This window comes from Malaya genurostris, chromosome 1 (genome assembly GCF_030247185.1).
Source record: "Malaya genurostris strain Urasoe2022 chromosome 1, Malgen_1.1, whole genome shotgun sequence".
In the NCBI taxonomy this organism is placed as follows: Eukaryota; Metazoa; Arthropoda; class Insecta; order Diptera; family Culicidae; genus Malaya; species Malaya genurostris.
In genome coordinates this window covers 120,189,087-120,213,929 of record NC_080570.1, presented here as the reverse complement: position 1 = coordinate 120,213,929, position 24,843 = coordinate 120,189,087, and the positions used below count along the sequence as shown (strand labels likewise).

The window sequence follows — 24,843 nt, the reverse complement described above, 5'->3', positions numbered from 1 at the left end:
AAATCAACTGAACAGCTCTTGACACCATGGATCCACTCAAGTGATAAGATGGCATTAAACGATTGAACCGAACCTACTACTAAATGCTTTTATTCGGTTGTACGGTAATAACACCGGTTACCACTGTACTCAACAAGTTGTAATTGATACTTACAAATTGAAGTGCCACTTGCTAGTCAGTTACGGCAATTAAGTTTAATTTTTGTTCCGTTCATGCGTGAAGGGAAAAGTATTATGAATGTTAATGACTGGAATTAGTATTTAGCTACACTTTGGTTGAAAAGATCAGCGAATTTGAACTGTTTTAAAAAAGATTTATTCAAATATTTACTCCCAAAACACCACTTAAAATATTTTACTGAACAAAGTCCAACAGATGTGCCAACCGCTTCCGAGCTCCACACCTAATCAATTTGCTTTTTATAGATAAGCTAATTCCCGGTTACATGATTTCATTTGCAAAAGGTGATAAGCAACGGAAGCTTAATTATTAGTAGCTTAGATTGTTGATTTTGGTGTGCGATATCTCAAGCATATCAGTCGGCGCGCCTGTGGCGGTATGCACAGTCAATCGGTCACACAAGTTGTTTCCAGTCTGACGCCAGCGGACAGACAGACGTGTTGCCATTGAGATGACACATCGTCCGTCAATCAAGAACAATCGCAAATAGCAAATAGCGGGTTTGCTACTCATCTCGCCGGGGAAGAATTTTCAGAATGTGCCACTACATCCATGCAGTGGATGTCGGTGTCGGCGCAGAATGAAACTTATAACCATACAAGGCTGACATCTCACCAAGACATACCACCGACCACCGACTGGCAGGTTGTGAATGAGTGTGGCTCTCGTCTCTGTGAGAAGAAAGATGACCGTTCGAAAAAAAGGCAAATGACATCACCACTTCCGAAACCAGGAAGTACGACAGATTAGTTCCAAATTATTTGTTCTCCTCAGAGTCAATTTCCACCAACCGAGAAGGGTAATTTTAGATGGGGATACTAAAAATAGATCTGATCGTCACCAGAAGGGGAAGGGGACCTGCTTCAAACCGGTCCGCAGAAGGTTGAACTAAGTAGCGAACGAGAAAACGAAAAAAAAATGAGATTACCTACCTTACTGAGTTGAAAATCCCGCTTTCACCGGTTGTTCCAATTGTTAGGTTCTAGGCTACCAACAAACCGATACAATATTGATAAGATATCATCCGACTATTTACGTTTTTTTTCACTACCGTCACTCCGCGAACTTCGGTCCCAATCGCACGCACGAATAGAATTTGCTGATGATGGCGACGACGACGACGACTACGACGACGATGATGACTGCTTCTCCAGTCGACCGATTTGACTTGTTTTCCCATTCACGCAACAAATGAACTATTCTCTCCAGTTTGTGTGGTATTTGTGGAGTCACCGGCAAATCGTCCGTGTGTGCGACACCAGAAACGGTATGTATCATCTGAAGTTCTGCAGCTCCGCTAGAATAAGTTCCAAATTGTTTGGGCCACCGAGAAACTTTTCATTCAGAAAGTCCTGCAGGAATTGTCCTTTCTGAGATTTACCGTAAATCAGATGGCACAACAGGATGGTGTTGGAATCATACAAAAGTCCCTTCCGTTGCAATTTCTGGTGGTGGATTTTCAAAAGTTCAACATTTACTTCGTAAAACGGTTGAAATTCCATGAGATTCTGATATTCTTCCATGGATCCTAAATCTTTGGCAATCTTTCTCAGGGACAAAAGTTGTTGTTGTAGATATTCTTCAGTCCCAGCTTGCATGTGAACTGCCATACCGGCTAACACTTTGCACAAGAACTCTTCACCGATGGAACCAGCGCTTGACAGAAGAACCAACGAAGGCAGATCCCACTCGAAAGCCTTCTCGATAATCACCTTCGGATCCTGATCACGAAAATCTTCAACTTTTTCCAAGGCTTTCAAAAACCTCCCAACCTCTGGATCCGCATCCGCTTTTACCTTCAAATAATCCGTAGCACCCCTCCGCCAAACCGTTTCCATTCTCGTTTCACAAATCACTTTTTTAAAATCCTGTTTACTGTAAAACTTCTTATAGAACTCTTTCACAATCGCCAGACAACGTTCACCACCTTTGGCTAGCAGAATTCTTTTCGCAACCCAATTGACCACTCCACTGGCGGTGACCTCGTGCACTAGTTGCCACTTTGTCTGTTCGGCGGCAGTCCGGTCGTCGTTACTCCAATTAATTCGCAACAGTTCTTCCAGTTCACCGAAATTCTTCACAACGTCACGGCTTGCCTCCAGAGCCCGTGCCAGCAGGTGTCCCAGGAAGAGCATCTTTTCACAGCACTCCGAACACTGCTGGTCGGTTGCCGTCACCAGTACCGTTACGATTGCGTTCACATCGTCCGCCAGCAGGATCACGTTGGTAAAGTCATATTCTGCCAGGTTGGCCACCAGATAGATGGATTCGAATTTCATGGTTAATTCTAATCGAATAGGAACAATTTCTCTTTGAAATAAACACACTATCGCTACTAAAGCATCAACGTCGCATCAACCGCGCGAGCTGAACCAAAGAGCCAACTGTCAAAATCAGCTGTTTCCAATGATTTACTCGTGCTTTGAGAGAAATGTAATGGTATTTGTGTGATATCTGGTCGTGACTCGGTAATTCATTAAACATTCATTCGGTAACAGTAAAACGGCAGCAGCGTTACTCTTTTGGTGAGAAAACAGTGAGTTCCGTGGGAATTTAAATCACCTCAATTAGTAGTGCACACTGGGAGCGAACGTGTTTTCCATGGACTAGAATGTCACGTTTTAATGAAATCCTTTCACACTTACTTATTTTATGTTTTGTACAGATATTGCAACTAATGATTTGATATCAAATTTACAAGTTTTGTTAAAAAATTGTTGTTTTCAATTGAAAGTGGAAAACATTCTCTTACTTTTTTTCTAATTTGAAACAACAAACTAACGTAGATCAAATTTACGGAAGTATATCTGTTTGATACTGATTAGAGGCATTGAAATATTTAGAATGGAAAAGAAAATTTTTCAAATGCATCGATTTAAAAGTTAAATTCGTAACCAGAAACAGGCGCAGAATTCAGTTACAAAATTTAGGTTCGGAAACCAGATCAAGATTTCAGATAATTCTACACACTTAAAACCAATTCTCGAGCTCGGTGTAATTCAGTATTCAATATCATGTTTCCCGAGATTCGTTTAGTTATTTTACTGATTTTTTGGAGAAGCAAAATCTTGTGCTAACTCATCAGTGATTAACAATTATCCCGAAATCGATAAATGCGTTTGCCGAAATTTCGTAACATGTATAAGCTTTTGCAGAAATTATCCAAACGACTATCATTTGCTTTTTAACTTTTTTGCTTGGCACGAAAAATTTCGAAGAAATGTGGTCATTAGACAAATTGGAATTAGTCCAAAAGGAGAACGTGAGATTCTACTATTCAGTAAGTATAATAATTACAAATTATTGTTAATTGTTTATAGAATGCAAATCCTTCTTTCTCTGTCGGAAAGTTATTATGGGATAAGCTAAAAATTCAACAACATGTAAACAAGAACCTATAAAGAATCAAATAAAAAACAAAGATCGATGTCCATACTGCGCGACTCGAACCAAAAACCATCAGATCACATATCTGCTTGATGAATAACATAAATATATAAGACCATACAGCGACACTTGGTAGCCAAGTGCCACTCGGAGCCTGTAAAATTCTGTACGATGGGAATATTGCGTCATTTGAAAAGTTGAGTAGTTAAGAATTGTATCGTTTATAGAATTATGTCACCTGTAAAATTCATATTTTTTATGTGATTGATTAACTTAATGTTTACAGTTTAAAAAACGAATTCTTAGTTTACCTTCAATTTCTGGAAGATTTCGGTGATAACTGACGTTTACCAAATTTAAGGTTACCGAGACTTTAGTTTTGGTTCAGAATTCAGTTCTAAAATTCAACTTTGAAATTCAAATCAAATTTAGTTTAATCACAGACTAACAGACATGACAGTATGAGTAAATTCTTATAAAAATAATTTTTCGTGATGCACTAGTTCCACCTATATTGTACTGCGCGAACTATTTACTATCTGTACATCCCTTGTGTTATGTACAAGTTTTTTTTACTAGTTGGTTTCCCCTCGTTTGTCAACACCGATCAGCTGCTTGCAGGGATGCCTGATTTCATCCAAATATTTGAAAATGAATAGTCGCAATAAATTATTGGATTACGTTGATAATATATTCAACTTTTTCGCGATGTTGGAAGATAACCATTTATTTGACTCAGCGTTGTTCATCTAGACTATTTTTATTGTGTTGGTAGTTTTCACCCGAAATTAAGTGGCGGCAGACCAGAAGCAAGTAAATATTGTAACAAAACGGGTTCGATTTTGTATTGCGTTGGAGGATGAGAAGTAGGCACAATTATGTGTATAGTTTTGGCAATATGTATTAAATCTGTATCCTGCATGAAATTCGCATGGACGTAAACAAATCAATACATTACAGGTAATTCTGTATGAATGGCAACTCTGTTGGTAAATGAAAAAAATAAACAAAGTCTAGATGACAGACAGGATGTTTTTGATAGAGTAACGTGGCGCCATCATGACACATGTGAGTACTGTCCCAAATAAAGGAATATTCGAAATGACCGTTAAAATGATTGAAGAATCTAATTTGAGTGTCCTGTCTGTTAGTCTGTGGTTTAATCATATCCTGAATTTTGTTCCAGAATTCTGTAGTTGAAGTCCTGAATCAAATTTTAGGACTCGGATTCGAGACATAAATTAAGAAACTAAGTCAGTTTCAAAGTCAAGTCAAGAAACCAATTCCAGAAATCTAATTCCAGTCTCCAGAATTAGGATTCAGTTCGAGAGTCTTAGTTTTAAACCTGGAACTAAATTTTGGAACTGAATTCTGAAACCAAATTTTAAATCTAAAATTCAGTTCAGATTCCAGGTGGACTAGGTGGCTCTGAATTCGAAGCGCGATTGCTGACAATCTGTTGTTTCTGTTGCTGGTTGAGAATGCAACAGGTCAAAAGCGAACGTGAGTGCGACCTCAGTGTTTGATGTTTTATGCTACGCAATTGAATATGTTGAATTATACCATTGTTGAATGTGATGCCGTGCGATGGCGTTACTGAACTTGTTACGATACTGTTTATTATAACGAATTTATCTGTTAATTAGGGTAACAGAGGTATTTTGGCCCACTTTAGGATTGATTTTATTTTGGCCCACTTTTAATAAATATCCACCAAATGTTGTAATATCTTTGAAAAACCCTTCCGCAATAGGTAATTTAATGTGTTCACCTTCAAATTTATGTAACATGAGTTACTTAACATCGATTAAATCCGATAAAATCGATAAAGTTTGTTAGGTGGGCCAAAATATATGAAGTGGCCAAAATACCTCTGTTACCCTATACATTTATAAAATATAGAGCACTTGAGGTGCACGAGTATCTCTCTGACTATCAAGGAGAACTGAACTAGTGTGATCTCATGTCCGGTCACTTATACTAAAGTCTTTTAATACAACTCCAGATATTTGCATTTAAGTCCAACCCATTCTTTAACAGAGTGAATTTTACCAAAGCGCTCCAAAGTAAAGTAAGACGTATTCACGTCAACAATGTTTATCCTTTGAGCAAATTGAAATATTTACGTAACTGGTAACCCTGCTCACAATATTGACAACAATAAAAAAAAAGAAACAAAGCAAAACATTACAGGATTGTATCAAAGACACCATATTAACAAGATATCCAGCTCTCACATTTCCCGAACAAATCATTGGCAACATCCTTTTTTGCGAGCACGTCGCCCTCAGCTGAGTCCGCATCGAATCTCATACATAGAAGTAGGGGAGAGAAATGTCAAGTCGTGCGCGCCAAAATAGCATGGATGCGCACCCATACAATTGACATGATATGTTGAATGTGATGCCGTGCGATGGCGTTGTTGAACTGAAGATTGATTTCGCTCCAAGCTGACAGGGTCTGCCTACTTCTAAGTATGAGACTCGATGCGGAATCACCTGAGGGCGACATGCTCGCAAAAAAGGATGTTGCCAATGATTTGTCCGGGAAATGTGAGAGCTGGATATCTTGTTAATATGATGATGTCTTTGACATTACCCAACTAACCAAAAACTCGATTAAAAGGGACTGATTTGACCTAAGCAGTCATATTTTCTCACTGTTCATTAGCTCATCACTCACAATTCGGTGCAGTATCTCTCACGGCAGACTGTCAATGTGTATGGCTGTGTGAGTTGAGTTTCTCCGCATGAAATACTGCTCCAAATTGGGTGGCCAAAAAGGGGTGGTAAACAATCACCTGTCAGTTCATGTGATAATATTTTCATTGAAAAACAGTAGCTTGTTCAAAGTGCGACGAACTATTCGCTTGGCAAGGACAACCAACAGACAAAAGTATTGATCCGATTGACCTAATTTTTGCATCTCATCAGTTCATAGCTGGGAAACATGGATCCGAATGTGGATGATGCCAAAATCGTGAAAGAAACACTGCATGCAGGAAACAAAGTGGTACCATTCCAGGACGGAACCAAAGTTCGATTCCACTATCAAACGAAGAAACTGGACGGCACGGTCCTAGATGACAGTCGCAAACTGAACAAACCGATGGAGCTGGTGCTGGGGAAAAAGTTCAAACTGGAAGTGTGGGAAGTTTGCGTCCAGAGAATGGCTCTGCACGAGGTGGCCCGCTTTCGATGCGATCGGTCCCTCGTACAGCAGTACCCGTTCGTATCGAAAACGATCCGAGACTCGCTGAAACCGGCCGATCAACGAAAACATTGCTGCGGGATGACCATTCAGAACGAAGGCATCGGCTATAAGGATCTCGATGAAATTTTCAACAATCCGCAGGATCTGGAGTTTGTGCTGGAGATTTTATCGATCGAAAGTCCGGAAGAGTACCAGAAGGAATCGTGGCAGCTGAATGACGACGAAAAGTTGGAACAGGTCGGAAAGCTGAGAGAAAAGGGTAATGAATGCTACGCCAGAAAGGATTTTTCCGGGGCGGTAGATGCATATTCCTATGCGACGGGACTGGTGGAACAGCTGATGTTGAAGTAAGTTATAAACGTTTGAACATTTCAGAATTTTGATTTTTGGTTACTTTTCATAACAATAGGGAAAAACCGAACGACACGGAATGGTTGGAATTGGCAAAGATCAAGGTTCCCTTACTGCTGAACTTTTCCCAATGCAAACTGTTAGAGCACGATTACTACGCAGTGATCCTACACTGCAGTGAGGTGCTGGACAAATACGACAAAGGCAACGTGAAGGCGCTATTCCGCAGAGCTAAGGCACACGTCGGTGCTTGGAATCCCCGCGAGGCGCAGAGGGATTTTGAACGAGCGGCCGAACTGGATCCGGCGCTTGCCACCACCGTTAGTAAAGAGTTGAAAAACTTACAGGAACTGATACGAAAAAAAGACGTGGAAGATAAGCAGAAGTTTCAGAGAATGTTCTAAGTTCTAAGTGGGACTTTACAGTTTAATTCGTACAAATGGTTTTGTAATGTGCCGTGAGACTCTGTGAAATGTATGGTTGTTGCATTTAGATCAATATAAATGTTTGTATATATTTGTGCTAGAAAATAACGGATGAAATGAGCAAAATTTCCACACGAAGTTTTACTGGATCTAAACCTACCGAAATGAGCATCGGATCAGAGCGTTTTCTTATAAACAAATAGGTAATAGCATTATTGAGAAACAAGAGTAAGTATTCCAGAAAAAACCGTGAAAAATTTGCAATCAAAAAGCCCATTGTTTGACAGCTAAAATTGCTTTATTTCTCACAATATGTTTTGGTTGTAATAATATCCATACAATAACTTTCATGCTTCACTACGAAATCTTGTTGTTTATTTTTTTGTTCTGTTCATACACAGTCAACATAATGCGTAATATGTGTCATGTAAGCAGCAGTTTGGTTTTGTTTATTTATTTATTTATTTATGACATGTATTCTAAGGGGCAGCTAGGTCCTACGGTTACAGCGATTCAATACCATCTGTCAACAAATGCAATTTATAGGAATAGTTTTTCTTTTGACCCATCCCACATCAGCATGTAAGTTTTACATATTTAACAATTTTATGAAAGAGCTAATCGATAGAGTGACGCCATTGCAAATATCTGCGGGACTAATAGTAGGCTAAAACTGCTTTCCAATTGTTAGTACATCTGAAGTTCATCTATTGGTTCCAACTTCCCAGAAGTTACATTAAAAATACGTTTCACCGTTCTTTTTTTTTGAAAATCTATCATACTCCTTTCGAGTATGTTGATATGGTTTGTTTTGGATTATTAAGTCATCACAAATGGCACTAGAATTGCGTAGGGAAAACCGATTGAACCCATTGGCTAGGTGCGATGTCATCACCCCATCGATCGTTCTCTCAATGTTTATACTCCCCCTATAATCCGTCATCCAAAAAACATTGTCCGCATTGGGTATGGTTTCTAAGTCTACAAATTTTTGGAACACTACTTTTCTACCGTGAATAATTGCTTAATAAGTGTATAGTTTCTAGCTGATTGCCAGCCATGCCTCTTCCTTGATGGCCCCGCTCTCATTAAAATCACAGAAAACCAGATACCGCCGCTCGACAGAATTCGTGGTGACCGCGCCTATGACCTACTTCGACAAGTTGACGACATTCTGAAATAGGTCCGTACAGTCCTGGCCTAGAAGAAGGTTCTCCACCTGTTCATCCGAGAGGCCATCCCGCGCAGAATCCGACGAGCGTTGGAAGAGAAAAAAATCACTCCCCGTTCCAGAATTGCTCCCCGTACCATTACTCCCTCCGCCACTGCCAGGAAACCCATTGCCACCGGTGGAATCACCATCCCGGCCGAGTTCCGATTCACTGTTCCGTCGTTCCAGCGTTCGTCCGATCCGTTGAATGCCTTGGGTAAAAGCATCCTTCACCCGATCACCGGTATCGATGATGATGTCCAGACTCTGGCGTCTACCGGAACTGGTTCCCTCTGTTGCACCGCAACTGGAATCTCTCGTTACCGGCGAACATCCTCCCATCGAAATGGATGCCGACCGACCGATCGTACGACCAGTGATCCATCCAGCGATGCCTTCGTTCCGCTTGGCGGAGGCGTTTTGATTGGCGCTGTCATCGTAGATTTCCATCTTGATGATGCGTGCTTTGACTCTGTTGTAATCAGAACATTAGGATTTCTCATTCCTCTCGCTACGACAAACTATTCTTACCTTGGTCCCGAGTTAGTGTCGTCGGTGTCCGTTTCGGTTGAATCGGAAACCACCTCCGGTAGTATATTGCCACCATCATCATCCAGTGGCGAGTTTCGCTGCGAATACTCCGAACTTGTGCTGTTCGAGTGCGACAATCGAATCTCCGTCCATTGTTCAATGTCTTCCGAGGACATGTTGGTGATGTCATCGATCGTCCGATTCGGTGAGAAAAGATAGTTGTTATCGGAGTCACTTTCCGCACTGGGACTGGTCTTCCGGACGAAATCCCGCAACAAATGAGGACAGTCCAGTTTGTCCAGATACTTTTGCTTGAGTGGACTAGATTTCAGGCCCAGCTTGGCAGGAAACTCCAGATATTCATCATTGCACTCGATCCTCGCAGCAGGTGGAGATTTGCTGTACAGCTGCATCTGTCCCGGCAACGTGGTCGTGCTCCGTAGCTGATTGGTCGACGACGAAGAGGAGGAAGCGTCCTCGTCGATGCTGTTGGTACGAATCTTGCGCTGTTGATGGATTTCCTCCGAAATCCTCTCCAGATTGGTTAGTGCCTCATTGTAGGTCATTTTGGCTTCCGAAACCTTGGCCTCCAGGTCCAGCACCTTCTGTTTGTGCTCTAGCAGCAGAGCATTGTAGTTAGCTCGCAACTCGTAGTATGGTCTGAAAATAATTCTACTGTAGTATTTACCATCGAAAACGGTATTCTTCTAACTAAAAATACGAATGATGAATAGCCATACAAGCCAAGTACATACTTACAAAAACAATAACTCATTTTGATAAACTAGCAAATTCATCAGTAACAGGTTTCTGCGAACAGCCATACTACAAAACACCGAATAGGTCAAAACCAAAACCGAAAAAGTCAACTAAAATCAAACAATCTCGCTAGAAAACACGTCGGACCAGTCCTACCTAGACGCCCGGATCGCTCCCTTGAACTGCGAGTGCAGTTTAGTAACTCGGTTGTTCGCAACTTCCAGCTTCAGTTCACTGATCCGCAGCACATTCCGCATCTCCGTGCACTCATTCTGGGACTCGTTGACGCGGGTGGTCGCATGACTGAGCATCTCCTGGCAGGCCGTATCCAGCGTTGACTTCTCGCCGAGACCTTGTTCGGCTAGGAATACCATTTCCTTGGCCGCCGCATGCACCGATTTCGCCTTGTCGAAGTTCAGCACGGATTGTTGCGTTTCCTTGGTCAACTGTGTAAAGTGTGAAGATCGGATCAACGAAATGGAAAGCAACGTAGCAACCGGAATCTTACCTGTGCAGCGTACAGCCTGGCTTCATAGTACGGTTTGGCGGTTTCGATCGAGTTGCCCAGTTTCTTCGCGACCGCTTTGATCTTTTCCATGCTCTCTTTGAGTATCTCTCGGAACTCATTTCGGGCTTCCTTGAGGAGGAAAATAAGTCGATTAGATTTTTAGTTTCCAACAGGTGATTTACTAGTCAGGCTTACATCCAGTTCCACTTCATACTTGTTGATGTAGTCCGTGGCTTCATTCAGCTTCTCGAGTTCGATCTTTGAATGAAAGAAGTACAGTGCGATTATAATAAAGATCTATAGCAACAGTCTGGGTAGTTTTGATGCAGATTTGACGAGCAGAATTTGACATTTTTCCATGTAATGAAACCTGATCATAGTATACTTATTACTCTGTTAGCTGAGCTTGAATTTATTATTCTATAACTTTAAGGAACAAAACTAAGCCTTCGGAATATCGAAAGTCTGAGTCCATAAAATTGAAAGAGGTAAGGTTAGGTTAGATTGGGATATAAAGAAATAAACCTAGTAACACCTTAAGCGCAGTTTGCCGTGAAACAGGAATACTTCCAGGTCGGGGCTCGAAGGTACGATAACAGGCTTGTAAAACCAGCACCCTATGCATTGAACCGCCAACTCGGGACACTGCCTACAGTGGAGCATTTAGGTCTCCGGTTCAATGTTCAATGGATAGGGTGTTAATGTCAGAAGAATCGTAGAATCAGTCATGTAATAATGGGTTTGTACTCGGTTGCGAAGTCTGTCTAGTTTCCAAATTTAGCAATGCTAGAGGGAACGTGGGCGATGCGAAGGTTAGCTAATATGGTATACTGAGTTATGTAATATCAACAACTCCTAGTAACAATTTTTGTTACGGTAGCTTAGTTGTGACTAGTTTGACGATGACGATGTTTGCATGTTTTTGTGCTAATTTTAAACTGAATTCCACCATAGGCACAAGACAACTGCCAGGACCGTTTCAATGACAGCTGTCAATGCAAAAATGACATAAAATATTCGCCCGTCATCTAGTAACCCGCGCGTTTTCACTGACTGTTTTAGTTGCGCATGCCCACATTATCGAAATGACGGAATAAGTAATGAATTCTTACTCGACTGCTCGATTTTTCACTGCCCGATCGGTTTAGTGCTATAATTTTTGCCTAAGTGGGGTACTCGATCAACCCGATTAACAGTGACATTATAAATGTCATGGGATATTCGCTTATTTTATGAAGGCACGATGATCCTCCGGCGGACAGGGGGTTGACGTAGGCCTAATAAGCCGCCCATAAAACATTTATTACGAATAATACAGGAGAGAATACGACCCGGAACAATCGGCATAGACCCACGCGACGAAATAAGGACTACGATTGGAAACTTGGAACATGGAATTGCAAGTCGCTAAGTTTCGCAGGTTGCGACAGGACTAAATCCTCGCAGCTTCGACGTCGTAGCGCTGCAGAAGCTTTGTTGGATGGGACAGAAGGTGTGGAAAAGCGGACATCGAGCGGCTACCTTTTACCAAAGCTGTGGCACAACGAACGAGCTGGGAACTGGCTTTATAGTGCTGGGCAAGATGCGTTAGCGAGTGATTGGGTGGTAGCCGATCAACGCTAGGATGTGTAAGTTGAGAATTAAAGGTTTTTTCAATTACAGCATAATTAACGTGCACTGCCCACACGAAGGGAGACCCGATGACGAGAAAGAAGCGTTCTACGTGCAGCTGGAACAAGCATATGACGGCTGCCCACGTAGAGACGTAAAATTGTCATCGGTGGCATGAATGCCCCGGTGGAAAGGGAGGCAATGTACCGAGAATGAGAAGAATGCAGCTTGGGCGAGCAAGCTGTAACACCGGACGAGAGCAAATGAGGAGCGATACAGACAGGCGCGGAACAGACTAAACTCGGTATCCCGTTGAAAAAAGCACAAACAGGAAGATCGCGATCGCGAAGCGATGGAACAGCTGTTCCGTGCTAATGACACAAGGAAGTTCTACGAGAAGGTGAACCGTTCGCGCAGAGGCCATGTGCCACAGGCCGATATGTGCAAGGACACCAACGGGGATCTTCTCACGAACGACTGGGAGGTGATCGAGAGGTGGCGGCAGTATTTCGACGAGCACCTCAATGGCGATGTGGCGGAATACGAAAGTGTGGAGGACGATAGATTGCCGGTACCAGACCTCCAAAAAGTCGAGGAGATGGTGAGCCGGTTGAAAAAAAGTACGGGTGTGTAATGTCAGAGACATAACTGGATGTCGTGAATACGAATATGACACGCTTTATTTATGCTTCCGAATTCGAATTGGTAGTTCATCGATTGTTTGAATTGTGCAACTTTCCCCTCTTTCATTACTAGAAATTTAAACGATGCGCCTGACTAAATTACAGATTAGTTACATTCAACATTCTGAAACACAATTAAATATTATAAAATAAGGAGTATAGTTCTTTATAATAAAAAAATGGTGACGATTTGAGTTAGTTCAGCACGCAGACTAAATTCTAAACCCATATTCCAGAACTAAGCTCTAAAACATGAAGACGATTTTTCGCCATGACTACCAGAATGGGTTTTATAGAGTACAGTAAAGTAAATTTCTGCATAATTCTGTAGGAGTATTATTATGGATCTAAAAAGAACCGAATAGAAGAAGTCTGGAATGAAGAACAGGATCCTGAGTTCAAGAACTAAATTTAGAACCAATAACAGACTCAGAATCCAGTTTCAATTCTAGAATTGCAATTTCGAAACTCAAATTAGTTCCGGAATACAGTTCCAGAATCCAGTTTCAGCACGCAGGCTCTGAATTCTAAACCTATATTGCGGAACTAAAATCTGAAAATTGAACTTCTCGTTACGACTACCGAAAACCAAATGATGGCAGGTGCTCTCTCCGTCGCTGCTGGTTTGACTCCCGCGATAGCAGTCTTCTCGCCTTGATGGCCAGCAAGCGAATGAAAGTTGCTACCTGAGCGTTTGAGGATTTAACCACGCAGAAGGCGCTCTCTCCGTCGCTGCTGGTTGATGGTTTAACTCTCGCGATGGCAGTCTGCTCGCCTTGAAGGCCAGCAAGCAAATGAAAGTTGCTACCTGAGCGTTTGAGGATTTAACCACGCAGAAGGCGCTCTCTCCGTCGCTGCTGGTTGATGGTTTAACTCTCGCGATGGCAGTCTGCTCGCCTTGAAGGCCAGCAAGCGAATGAAAGTTGCTACCTGAGCGTTTGAGGTTTTAACCACGCAGAAGGCACTCTCTCCGTCGCTGCTGGTTGATGGTTTAACTCTCGCGATGGCAGTCTGCTCGCCTTGAAGGCCAGCAAGCAAATGAAAGTTGCTAACTGAGCGTTTGAGGTTTTAACCACGCAGAAGGCGCTCTCTCCGTCGCTGCTGGTTGAAGGTTTAACTCCCACGACGTCTGCTTCCATCGAACGCACGAAAAGAAATGATCGATTTTCACCACGGTTCCCCTTTTATACGCATTCAGTTGAAGATATGTGCCTGACTACCTCAAAATCGTCGTCCTTGCGCGAAAAACCCAAGCGAAAGTAAAGAGTTTTCCACATTATTTTGAAATTTTGAGAAAACTTAATTTTTGAGTTGTTTGTGATTATCTCACACTGTTCAAAATATTATCCTAAATTCCTGATCATATTTTTGATGAAATGGTGAAAGAATTATGTTGCTACCATTAATACAAGTCGAGATATTCACGATTAAGTTCTGCCCATTCTTCCATATGGCTAATTTTGAAAAGGCACCCCATAGTAAAGTAAGTCGTATTCACGACAAAATAATAAAGCCGCTGGCGTTGACCAACTACCAAGCGAGCTACTAAAACACGGTGGTAATGCACTAGTGAAAGCACTGCACTGGGTCGTTACCAAGATCTGGGAGGACGAGATTTTACCGGAGGAATGGATGGAAGGAATCGTGTGTCCCATCTACAAAAAGGGCGATAAGCTGGATTGCTGCAATTACCGCACGATAACTCTGCTGAACGCCGCCTACAAGGTACTCTCCCAAATCTTATGCCGTCGACTTTCACCGATTGCAAACGAATTCATGGAACAATATCAGGCAGGATTTATGGGCGAACGCGCTACCACGGACCAAGTGTTCGCCATCCGCCAGGTGTTGCAAAAGTGCCGCGAATACAATGTGCCCACACATCACTTATTCATCGATTTCAAATCAGCCTACGACACAATCGATCGAGAACAGCTATGGAAAATCATGCACGACTACGGATTCCCGGACAAACTGATACGATTGGTCAAGGCTACGATGGATCGAGTGATGTGCGTTGTTCGAGTATCGGGGATAAACTCGAGTCCCTTCGAAACTCGCAGATGGCTACGGCAAGGTGATGGCCTTTCGTGTCTGCTATTCAACATTGCTTTGGAGGGTGTGATAAGAAGAGCGAGGATAGACACGAGTGGCACGATTTTCAGAAAGTCCGTCCAGCTACTTGGTTTCGCTGATGATATTGATATTATAGCACGCAACTTTGAGAAGATGGAAGATACGTACATCGGACTAAAAGCTGAGGCCAAGCGGATCGGATTAGACATCAATGTGTCAAAGACAAAGTACATGAAAGGCAGGGGCTCGAGAGAAGATAACGTCAGCCACCCATTACGAGTTCTGATTTGTGGTGATGAAATCGAAATGGTCGACGAGTTCGTGTACTTGGGCTCACTGATGACTGCCGATAATGACACCAGCAGAGAAATTCAGAGACGCATACTGTCAGGAAATCGTGTTTACTTCGGACTGCGCAGGACGCTTCGATCGAGCAAAATTCGCCGTCGTACGAAGTTAACTATCTACAAAACACTGATTAGACCGGTTATCCTCTACGGGCACGAGTCCTGGACAATGCTTGCGGAGGATTAACGCGCACTAGGTGTTTTTGAACGGAAGTTGTTGCGAACCATCTTCGGCGGAGTGCGGATGGAAGACGGTACTTGGAGAAACTGCACCAGTTGCTGGGAGGACCAACCCTCGTCCAAACGGCCAAGGTCGGGCGGTTTTGGTGGGCCGGGCATGTTGTTAGAATATCGGAGAACAACCCGGTTTAAATGATCCTCGATAGTGACCTGCGACCTGTGGACCCTTCGCAGCTACCGAGGCTGGTGGCGAACAGCCATGAACCGAGTTGAATGGAGACGCCTCCTGTATACAGCAGAGACCCGCGTGGTCTACGACTGAAAGAGTAAGAACAAGTAATTTTGACAGCAGCTGGAATGCAGCCAGTCTTCTGACGGTTGCCAGAATTCCTCACAAGCGGATCCGATTGGTTCCGAAATCCGTCAGAATTGAGTGAAAAAAGCGTCAAGTTATCAATCATTTACTTCTTCTTTTTCTTCTTCTTCACCGATTTTGCACGTTTTTGTGATGATTTTAGGTTGAATTCGAAACAAAAATTTTATATAACTGAATATTCAAAATAAATCTTTAAGTTCTTCGGGTACATAGAACTAGCAAATGGCCAGTTCTTTCTAGACGACGGGATAGGTCTGCCTGAATTTTTAACCGGCATTCTGTCAGTATTCCGACAAGAGTCTGTTTCTGACGGATTATTACCATACAAGACTGGCAGAACCGTTTTGACTCGGTTCTACATTTTTAGCGCCTCTGGTAATATTTATAATATAATACCATAGCTTTTTTATTACCAAACATGATATGTAAGTCTTCATCTCTCGAACTACTCTTCTTTCAAACTCATTTACCTGGCCTCAAGACTCGCTTCTATTTTTGTATGTATATGCAGGAATGACGAACATCAAATGAAGTCGAACAAAAAAAAAAGAAGGAAGAACAAATTAGCAAGACACATCCGGTGAGAGAATGAGGCAATTTCGCCTGAGTAATTTTGACAGCAGCCGGAATATAGTCAGGCTTCTGCCAGTTGCCAGAATTCCTCACAAGCGGGCAAAAGCTTGAGCATGAAATGCGGGGCACCGCAAAATTCGTACCAAAACTCGTATTGGTTATTTCATTTCAAAATTTCCATCCGAAAAATACAAAATAAAAAAATAATGCATCTCGGTAATCAGCAATATGACAAACAATTGGCAAGCATATCCCTTAAAACCGACGGAACGGAACCAGGAGGTGGATACGATAGTCTCGTTTATGGTATTTGTCTGGTAGTGATGGCTGCCAGCAAAGACATCATATTCAAGATATCCAGCTCTCACATTTCCCGAACAAATCATTGGCAACATCCTTTTTTGCCGGCATGTCGCCCTCAGGTGAGTCCGCATCGAATCTCATACATAGAAGCAGGGGAGAGAAATGTCAAATTCGTCCGCGCCGAAATAGCTGGGCTGCGCACCCATACAATTGACATGATATGTTGAATGTGATGCCGTGCGATGGCGTTGATGAACTGAAGATTGATTTCGCTCTAAGCTGACAGGGTCTGCTGCCAGGTACAAGAACGATGGCCAGCTATTTTGCGCCCGCTGGCAGCCGTCTGAAAGCCACGTCTGTGCGGGAAGTGATAAATAAAACGAACATCTTTTCAAATAAAAAAACGGCTGTGCATTTCATTTCCTTGCATTGCGATAAACTGGCACCGGATCTGTTTGGGCTGTTTCTAACACAAAATTTTGCCTTAACATTATATATTGAAAGCTTTTCAGTATTTCAAGGCTATGTATTGGCAGGAAAGACATTGTTTTTTTCCCACTCAGCATACAATTGGAACCTACTTGGCGTAAAATATATGATATCTTGAGAATTTTTGTGTTTTCTTCACTTTTGGCAGTTTAACATAAATCGATAAGCAGGCGTAAGTTAATGCTACTTGCAAAATAGGCCAACACTTGGATGACTAACTTCTAACTAGCATATCAGTTCAACGTACACACTAAGATTTAATTCCTTTGTTCGGTAATATTTTTGACGAGAAATTTCGGTAATCTAAAGAAATGACCGATATTTCGGTACATGAGTTTTCTTTTACAATAATTATGCAAATTTTTATCGGACGTTTAGTCTTACGTAAATTTTCATTACAGAATTTTGTAAATAGATATACAATTCATACGGTAAATCTGAATAGTCGCCGAGTACGGTAAAAACCATACTGTCCGTAAGGTAAAATTATCTTCCAATAACCGAACTTCTGTGGAAACTGATTGTCATGAAACTAACTGTCAAAAAGTTTTTAGTAAGTGTATTTTTATTAACCAAACGAAAAAAAAATCTGGAAGAGTTCATCGAATGGATTGAGGTACAGGTGCAAAAGTTTTTTAACAATAGAACCACGAAAAGCTTTTTGTTTACTCTTAGACAGAAAATAATTTTGTATCACTTGTCCACTTGCTGCCTACACAAATCGTTCGAGGGTAATTTCTGGTGGAGTCGACGGATTGTGCAGTGTTTTGGAAGGCGCTCATAATTCCGATCAGCGGGAACATTTGACCCTTTTTTGTGGAATAAAACCATAGTCACAACAGTTGGAATTTTCTTCATTCAAAGTTTTTGTGAATTTGTGTTGTTTTTTGAAATCCGAAAATCCGCAGTGTGTGTAGTCTGTTCAGCACTTGAAGACGAAACGTACAACAGAAACGAAACTATGAATCCGCAACACAAAACCAACCAACCTTACCACTAAACGACTATTAATTAAAAAGCATTTTTCCATCGATAAATGACTCGGAAAAAGTTAGATAATTCTTCGAAGAGCTAAAATTCTTCTATGAGCATTCCCAATATAGATTTGAGAGTGCATTGGCATTTCTACCATTTTTCCGAACCGTGCAGCAAAAAGAAAACTATGTCTTAACCGAAAGTTTTCAACGATATTTTTTGTTTCTTATTTCAAAACGAAAATTCAATTCGAACACTCAGTGCTTGAAGATCGAATCCATAAACGGAAAACCCTGAATCAGAAATGTTAGGAAATTGGATTAGTGTTTCCTGACGATCGGATTGGCTCGTTTGTAATCACCTTAATGTACAATTTGCTTATCAAAAAACGATTTCGAACATCCTCGCTAAACTCCATCAATGTGTTCGTAACCTTCAGATCACAGCGCTTCAACCTGCTGTCAGGTCAAAACTAATAGAAATCCATGCTGAAACAATTTAATCACAGCAGGCCAAGCGGAGGGTGCAACGCTTCCTGCATTTCCACCCACCACCACCCAGACAGTATTGTACAACGTATAGAAAAGGATAGAAGGGTGGGGGTATCAAACAAAGTTCACCGTGTTGTTGGTATGAAATTTTTTTTTTCGCTCTCTGGTTTCGTGTAATAGTTTCCAATATTAATTGATGGTCTATCTTACCTGCACTCTAGGATCGACAGGTATGTTACTTTCCTGTTCCGGCGGTGACGACATGTTTTTTTTTTTTTGTGTTGGCTACAGATCGGATTTCTCCGTTCTGTTTCTCTGGGTTTGATAGTTGCGGGTTCTCCGCTGACGAGCCTACTGTCCTCGAATGTCGTCAGATTTTTCCTGTTGGTACTCCATGGCTTTCGTCGAACCAGTGCCCGGACTAATGGAACGGAAATGAGGTTTTTTCCTGTCGTGAGCTAGCGAAACGTTATTTAACGTTCTACTTTATTTTCTTGGATGAAACTCACAGCTAGTATAAATTGCAATTGCTAGCACTTGGATGATGATGTTGCAGTCAGTGGTGGCGAGGTGAAGGTTAAATTACTATCGCACGGTGAAGTGGAACCGTACGGTTATGAACTATTTTTCAGCACATCCAAAGTATGGCGGATCCGATTCTATGGGGGTGTTGCTCCCCCAAAAATTAAGCAATACTTTTCCACGGCTCCACACTCTCACCACTAACCGAGTCGAGCTAAGGACTGAAACCGATTCCGATGCGACCGAGAACTTTGTCAGCTGCGTTAAAGTTTGCGATTGGAACGGTGGAATAGTGACAACGCTCCCAGACTGGCAAATTGTTTCTGTGTGTGATACAGTGGGAACACAATTTGCTCCGAGGTGAGAATTCAAGCATGAATCGGGCGCATGCGTGCGGATCAACGCCGACCAGTAGTAGTACTGCGATGGGGTTGTTGTTTCCGCACGAACATTACATCATCCGTGACGATGCGAACCACCCGTCACTCCGCGAGGAAGAAATTCCGCGACAATCAGTCTGTTATTCCGACAGTTAAAAGAATAAAATATTTCAAACAATTCCAATTGGAATATGTCTGGAGCCAGAGCTCTCAGCCACGAAAAAGTCTGAGTCGAACTATCATTGAGAGCCATTCATTGTTTACTTTCTCTTTCGTTGAATACTCACGTCACTTTAACACCATTAAACATTCGTCATAATATACTTATTGAATATACTATTTGTTCATCTGTATTCAATTATAGAACAATGTCGAGAGCCAGTTGTTGTAAGTTCGAACATCGATCTGGAAGGATTCTTGGTATCAGAAGGATCGTAGCACTAGTCATTCAGTTGTCATTTATCCTTATCAATCTGTGGCGAAGACTTTTGGAAATGAAGGTTTAGTTCCGCGGAAGTAAAAGTCTCATTTCAAATCGGACGAAGAGGAGAATGTCGAGTCTTGGTTGACGAATTGGAAGATTACAAACGTCTTATCCGATATTTGTCCGAGAAACTTCATCAATTTTATTCATAAGATATAAAATCAGACAGAGCCTTCAAGGCTGTCTTGAAAGGCTTATCAAATGATCAAAGTACTGATGAAATTAAAAATGAACTAAAAGAATTGCTTGGTTTTGCCCCTTCCCAAGTAATACTTATGAAAAAAAGAGCGAATGGTACTTCTAAACCACGCTCTGGAATTTCCCATGAACTTTACCTAATACACTTCAATCGAAGTGATGTAAACAATTTGAAAACTTTAGAAAAAGTACGTTTCATTTCCCACATTAAAATCCATTGGGAACATTATAAACGGCATAATCGTATCGCGAACTTAACGCAATGTCGTCGTTGCCAAGACTTCGGCCATGGAACCAAAAATTGTCATATGGATATACGGTGTTTTAATTGTGGTAAATCGCATTCGAAAGACGTTTGTCCAATGAATGAAACCACTGATAAATTTTCGTGTTCAAATTGCGATGGAAATCATAAATCCAATTATTTGAAATGTCCTGTCAGGGAAAAAAGTTTAAACGCTCGTTCGCTTAGACAACAAGTCAAATCAACGACCTTAAATTTACAGAACATACCTGAAAATCAAAAAACCGTTACAAATGCCACGCCTAATTCTTCTAAGGCACTTATTTCTTCAAATTTAAAACAAAAAACAGGTACGCCTTCCAATTCGTCTTCTAACGAAAACAATTTATTTACAGGTGGATCAACCCCGTCATCATCTTCTTCTAATGTCAGTTACGATAGTGTAACAGGTAGAAATGTACCACTTAATTCTTATAATGTAAATATTCAAAACACAGGAACGCCTTGCAGTTCATCTTCTAACGAAAACAATTTATTAATAGGTAGATCGGCCAAAAAATCTTCTTCAAATGGCAGTTCTAATGGCAGTCTACCTACAAATATTCCTTCAATGCCATTCACTTCTTTAAATGAAGTCGATTTAGGCGATATAACTGAAAATAAAATGATCTACCTACAAGATCAACTTTTTCAAATGATCATCCGAATGAATACGACTTCATCACTTTTTGAAACATTTCAAATCGGATGGAAATTTGCAAATAATATTAAAATGAATTTAAAATATAACAGTGATGTTAAATAATTATTTGAATATTTTATATTGGATGCTCGATCTTTAAAATCGTGTGAAGGTGAATTTTATAATTTTCTCAAAAGTTCACAAAATTCATATTGCCATTGTGACAGAAACTTTTCTTAAACCAAATGTCAAATTGAAAAGTAACCACATTATGTGGATCATCGATTTGACAGGTATGGGTGGTGGAGTTTGGAGCCATTTTTTGTCCAACGGCAAATTAAACATCGAATTTTACCTTCTTTCAATACTAAAGTTATTGAAAGCTTGGGAATGGAAGTTGAAACCATTCATGGAATTTATTTCATCGCTGGAGCATATTTGCCATTCCAATGCACCGGCGAACAATTGAATTTCTTTAAAGGCGATTTGCAAAAACTCACAAGATATCGACCAAAATTTTTCGTAATAGGGGACTTAAATGCTAAGCATGTCCAGTGGAATTGTATTAAAATAGCCAAATTAAACCATATTCTAAACCTTTCTGGAAACTTTCTAAGGTTCTTAAGAAACCTCAGAAACCAATTCCTGCTCTCAAGGAAGGAAATCACAAATACTTCTTACAAATGGCGAAAAAGCTCAAAAACTTGCTCAGCAGTTCGAGAGTGTCCACAATTTTAATTTAAACGTTGTGAGTCCTATTGAAAACGAAGTCTCACTGAAATATGATCATATTTCAACTCAAGTGTTATTACAAGATGACATTGACATTTTAATATTTCAACTACACTTACTTCTACGCTTCCAATGAAAATTATAAGTTTTCACATGACTTTTATTAAACATCATCAGCATGCGATTAATAGAAAAATGTAATGAATATTAAAATTATATTGGCTTAAGTTTTATCGACTTTCCGCATAACTTGTATATGGTATGTTTATCAATATCATAAAGATTATGAAGATATAAAATTTATTGAACATCGTTTAGATTTTATGTAGAGTTCTATTAAAGGTCATAAGTTGTCATATGTCTTTTGTGAAATACCATCTTTGTACGATTCATAAGACACATCCAATCAATAAATTATGTAACGAGTTAGGTTTCATCGGATTTTAATATACAATATTTGGAATATTCTTATAACTTTCATTATGGTAACGTCTATTTAGATTTAACGCACACTTTAAATAAAGATTATAAGTTTTCATATAACCTCTATAAATTATATTCTGCATACGATTCATATAACAAATCTGATGAATATAAATAAGATTTTCATTTCAGTGTATATTTTACAACACGAAACAACCAGAAAGTGTTTTATTTCTTCTGAAAATAGCAAAATAGTCTGATTCAGCCTAACCCAGTAACCATTACCTGACATTTGCGGTCTTGGTAGTCGAGGGGTCGCCAATTTGTTATTATTATTATATATTGATTAATTTTCCGATATGTGTGTGCTTTGCTCTCACTAACACTATTATAGAATTGAAGCGCGAGAGACATCAACAGATTTTCATCCTCTCTCCTATGGTAAATAGATATGGAACGCACATCGAACAACGGGCAGTGTTACCGTATTTGTTTAGAATTATTAATTCTAGGTGAAAGTGCGGACAATTTTGAAACGAGTTTGAACTCTTCATTTTTCAATATGAACGATTTGACCTTTCTGGAAATTTTCGGATGGTTTGATGCTCTTCAGAATCTAATTATTACATAAACTAACGAAACGGATCATGGAATGAACGAAATAATTTCGCTACCCGTAAAAAAATAAACCATTGATTTTACAGCATAAACAATTGATTCTCAATTACATATATGGGTAACAATACATTTTATTGTATCTTGACAAGATTTTTTTCATTTCCAACAATTCAATATATTGTTTCTACGATTCTACAATTGAATTTATTGTACACGTGGTGTTTCAAACAATATGCAAACAGTACATATGATTGTTTTCCAAGAAAACATGTATGAGAAAATCTTATGATTTGAATTGTTACGATACTTAACAACCTATATATTCTATTGTAAAAAGCAAGTTAACATTTAATTGAATAGTGTATAACAATACATTAAAATATTTTTCAATGGTCACAGCCAAATTGTGGCAGGTTTTGTAACAGTAAATCGTATTGTTTTCCTACAATATTTTTTATTCGGGTATCGTTTTAGAGCTTTTGAGCGAAGTTTAATGTTTTATGACATAAAAGTTAACTGTCGGATGACTAGCATTTATGGGCTCCATATTACCAAACTCGATTAATATTTACACAGATTTGTCAAATTAGTATTTTACACAATTTCTGCTACAACCTCAACAATGTAATAAGCTACGTTTATACTGCACCCACGTTGAAATATTTCCTTGTTTAATATTTTCAATCTATTACAAACCAGGTGTTTTACTTAACAACCGGTAATTTAAACTTCATTCAAATGCATAATTTAAGCATTTCTAACGTAATCAGTTATATGGGTGCTATCGAATGAACGAAACATACGAAAATGGCACGAATGCAGGGTATAACAAATGTCAGCTAAATAGAACCGTGCGAAGTATTGATATTATTTTCCTTTTGTGAAGAAGCAATTCGCGACATAGAAGCGTTCATTGCTGCTACCAATGAAAGTTTAATCTGTGTGGGAAGTGGATATAAACAAAAAAGGACACTTTTTCGCAAAAATAAATGAGTTTGTTTTCTTATGTGTTAGAGATAAAAAGTTGAAACTTTTTTCATTTTGTTTTTTGAACTATTAGGATAATCAAAAAGCAAACTTCAATAAATGATTCAATACAGCCATCACATATTTGCATTTTCTTTTACTGACTAAGCAAGTACATAAAAATGGCCAAGCAGCGAGCTCACTTCTAGTGCAGTTTTTCATTGTATAAATACGCCAAATTCGTCGTTGAAGGCCTTATCATAAATCATCAGCCTCGAATGCTTTTTCGTATTCGACTATCAAACCGCTTCCTACATCCGGCTACTTCACCACCATAGTACAAAATCACTTCTGATGGCTCGTAATGTTAAATAAAAAATGCATATTTTCATATTCAAAGAATGTAATTCGATAAAAAAAATTAAGCGTCGAGTAGAAAACATGTAGTTCTCTGACCATTTGAACAACTTTCAGTAGATTTTCAATCATAAAAGTTGTTCTGAAATTTACAATCCTTCAGGTAACGATCACGGTTTTCAACAAGCGAAAATAGGCATCGCAGGAATATTTTATATTTTTTGATTGAATGATTATCTTCTAAGATTTTAAGAAACACTTGTACTCATCATCAGTGCGGTAAAATTTCATTTTCAATCGAATAAAATAAGATGAAAATGAAATTTATGGCCGCTGACAGTCAGCATATCCCTACTAATTCATTTGACTTTTGCTGCCATATTCAAGTGAAGCTCCCGGAATTCATCGTCAGTTGAATAATCGTATCTAGTCATTTGAAGTTTTGCTTGCTCAGTTTCGAGTGCCAAGTAGTCTACCTGCTTCAATGCCTTCGCTCTTGGTAGTAAGCAAATTCGAACGAATAGAATTATAAATGGAGTAAAGTATTAAAAATGAAAACTGAAGGAGG

At 40.0% G+C, this 24,843-nt stretch overlaps 3 protein-coding genes across 6 annotated transcripts in view; 1 reads left to right on the top strand and 2 right to left on the bottom strand.

Annotated features, from left to right (window-relative positions):
• LOC131425626 (anoctamin-1) overlaps nt 1-2,530 on the bottom strand; it is a 58,432-nt gene extending 55,902 nt beyond the window's left edge. Inside the window, exon 1 of the mRNA XM_058587667.1 lies at nt 1,114-2,530. The gene's annotated coding sequence lies outside the window, so the exon portion shown is untranslated. The remainder of the gene's footprint in view (nt 1-1,113) is intronic.
• Nucleotides 1-19,635, bottom strand: part of LOC131425629 (uncharacterized) — a 279,128-nt gene extending 259,493 nt beyond the window's left edge. Inside the window, exons 1-8 of one of the 4 annotated variants that reach the window (XM_058587671.1) lie at nt 19,179-19,635; nt 18,880-19,127; nt 10,761-10,823; nt 10,566-10,694; nt 10,214-10,503; nt 10,058-10,123; nt 9,299-9,958; nt 7,834-9,239 (exon numbers count right to left, since the gene is read on the bottom strand). In XM_058587671.1, the coding sequence (XP_058443654.1) occupies nt 8,708-9,239; nt 9,299-9,958; nt 10,058-10,123; nt 10,214-10,503; nt 10,566-10,694; nt 10,761-10,823; nt 18,880-18,933 (1,794 nt within the window). In that variant the 5' untranslated portion in view covers nt 18,934-19,127; nt 19,179-19,635 and the 3' untranslated portion in view covers nt 7,834-8,707. Of the gene's footprint in view, nt 1-7,833; nt 9,240-9,298; nt 9,959-10,057; nt 10,124-10,213; nt 10,504-10,565; nt 10,695-10,760; nt 10,824-18,879 lie in introns of those variants that run through there. The other 3 variants (XM_058587672.1, XR_009229012.1, XM_058587673.1) reach the window with 3 other exon arrangements.
• Nucleotides 6,339-7,673, top strand: LOC131425634 (AH receptor-interacting protein). Its single transcript, XM_058587680.1, has 3 exons — nt 6,339-6,440; nt 6,502-7,128; nt 7,191-7,673. The coding sequence occupies exons 2-3, from the start codon at nt 6,518-6,520 to the stop codon at nt 7,534-7,536; spliced, it is 957 nt and encodes a 318-aa protein (XP_058443663.1). The 5' UTR covers nt 6,339-6,440; nt 6,502-6,517; the 3' UTR covers nt 7,537-7,673.
• Nucleotides 19,636-24,843: the final 5,208 nt, after the last annotated feature.

Coding starts and splice junctions, on each gene's coding strand:
- LOC131425634 (XM_058587680.1), top strand. CDS start 6,518: ATGGATCCGAATGTGGATGATGCCAAAATCGTGAAAGAAACACTGCAT. Junction 7,129..7,190: donor GTGGAACAGCTGATGTTGAA/GTAAGTTATAAA, acceptor TCATAACAATAG/GGAAAAACCGAACGACACGG.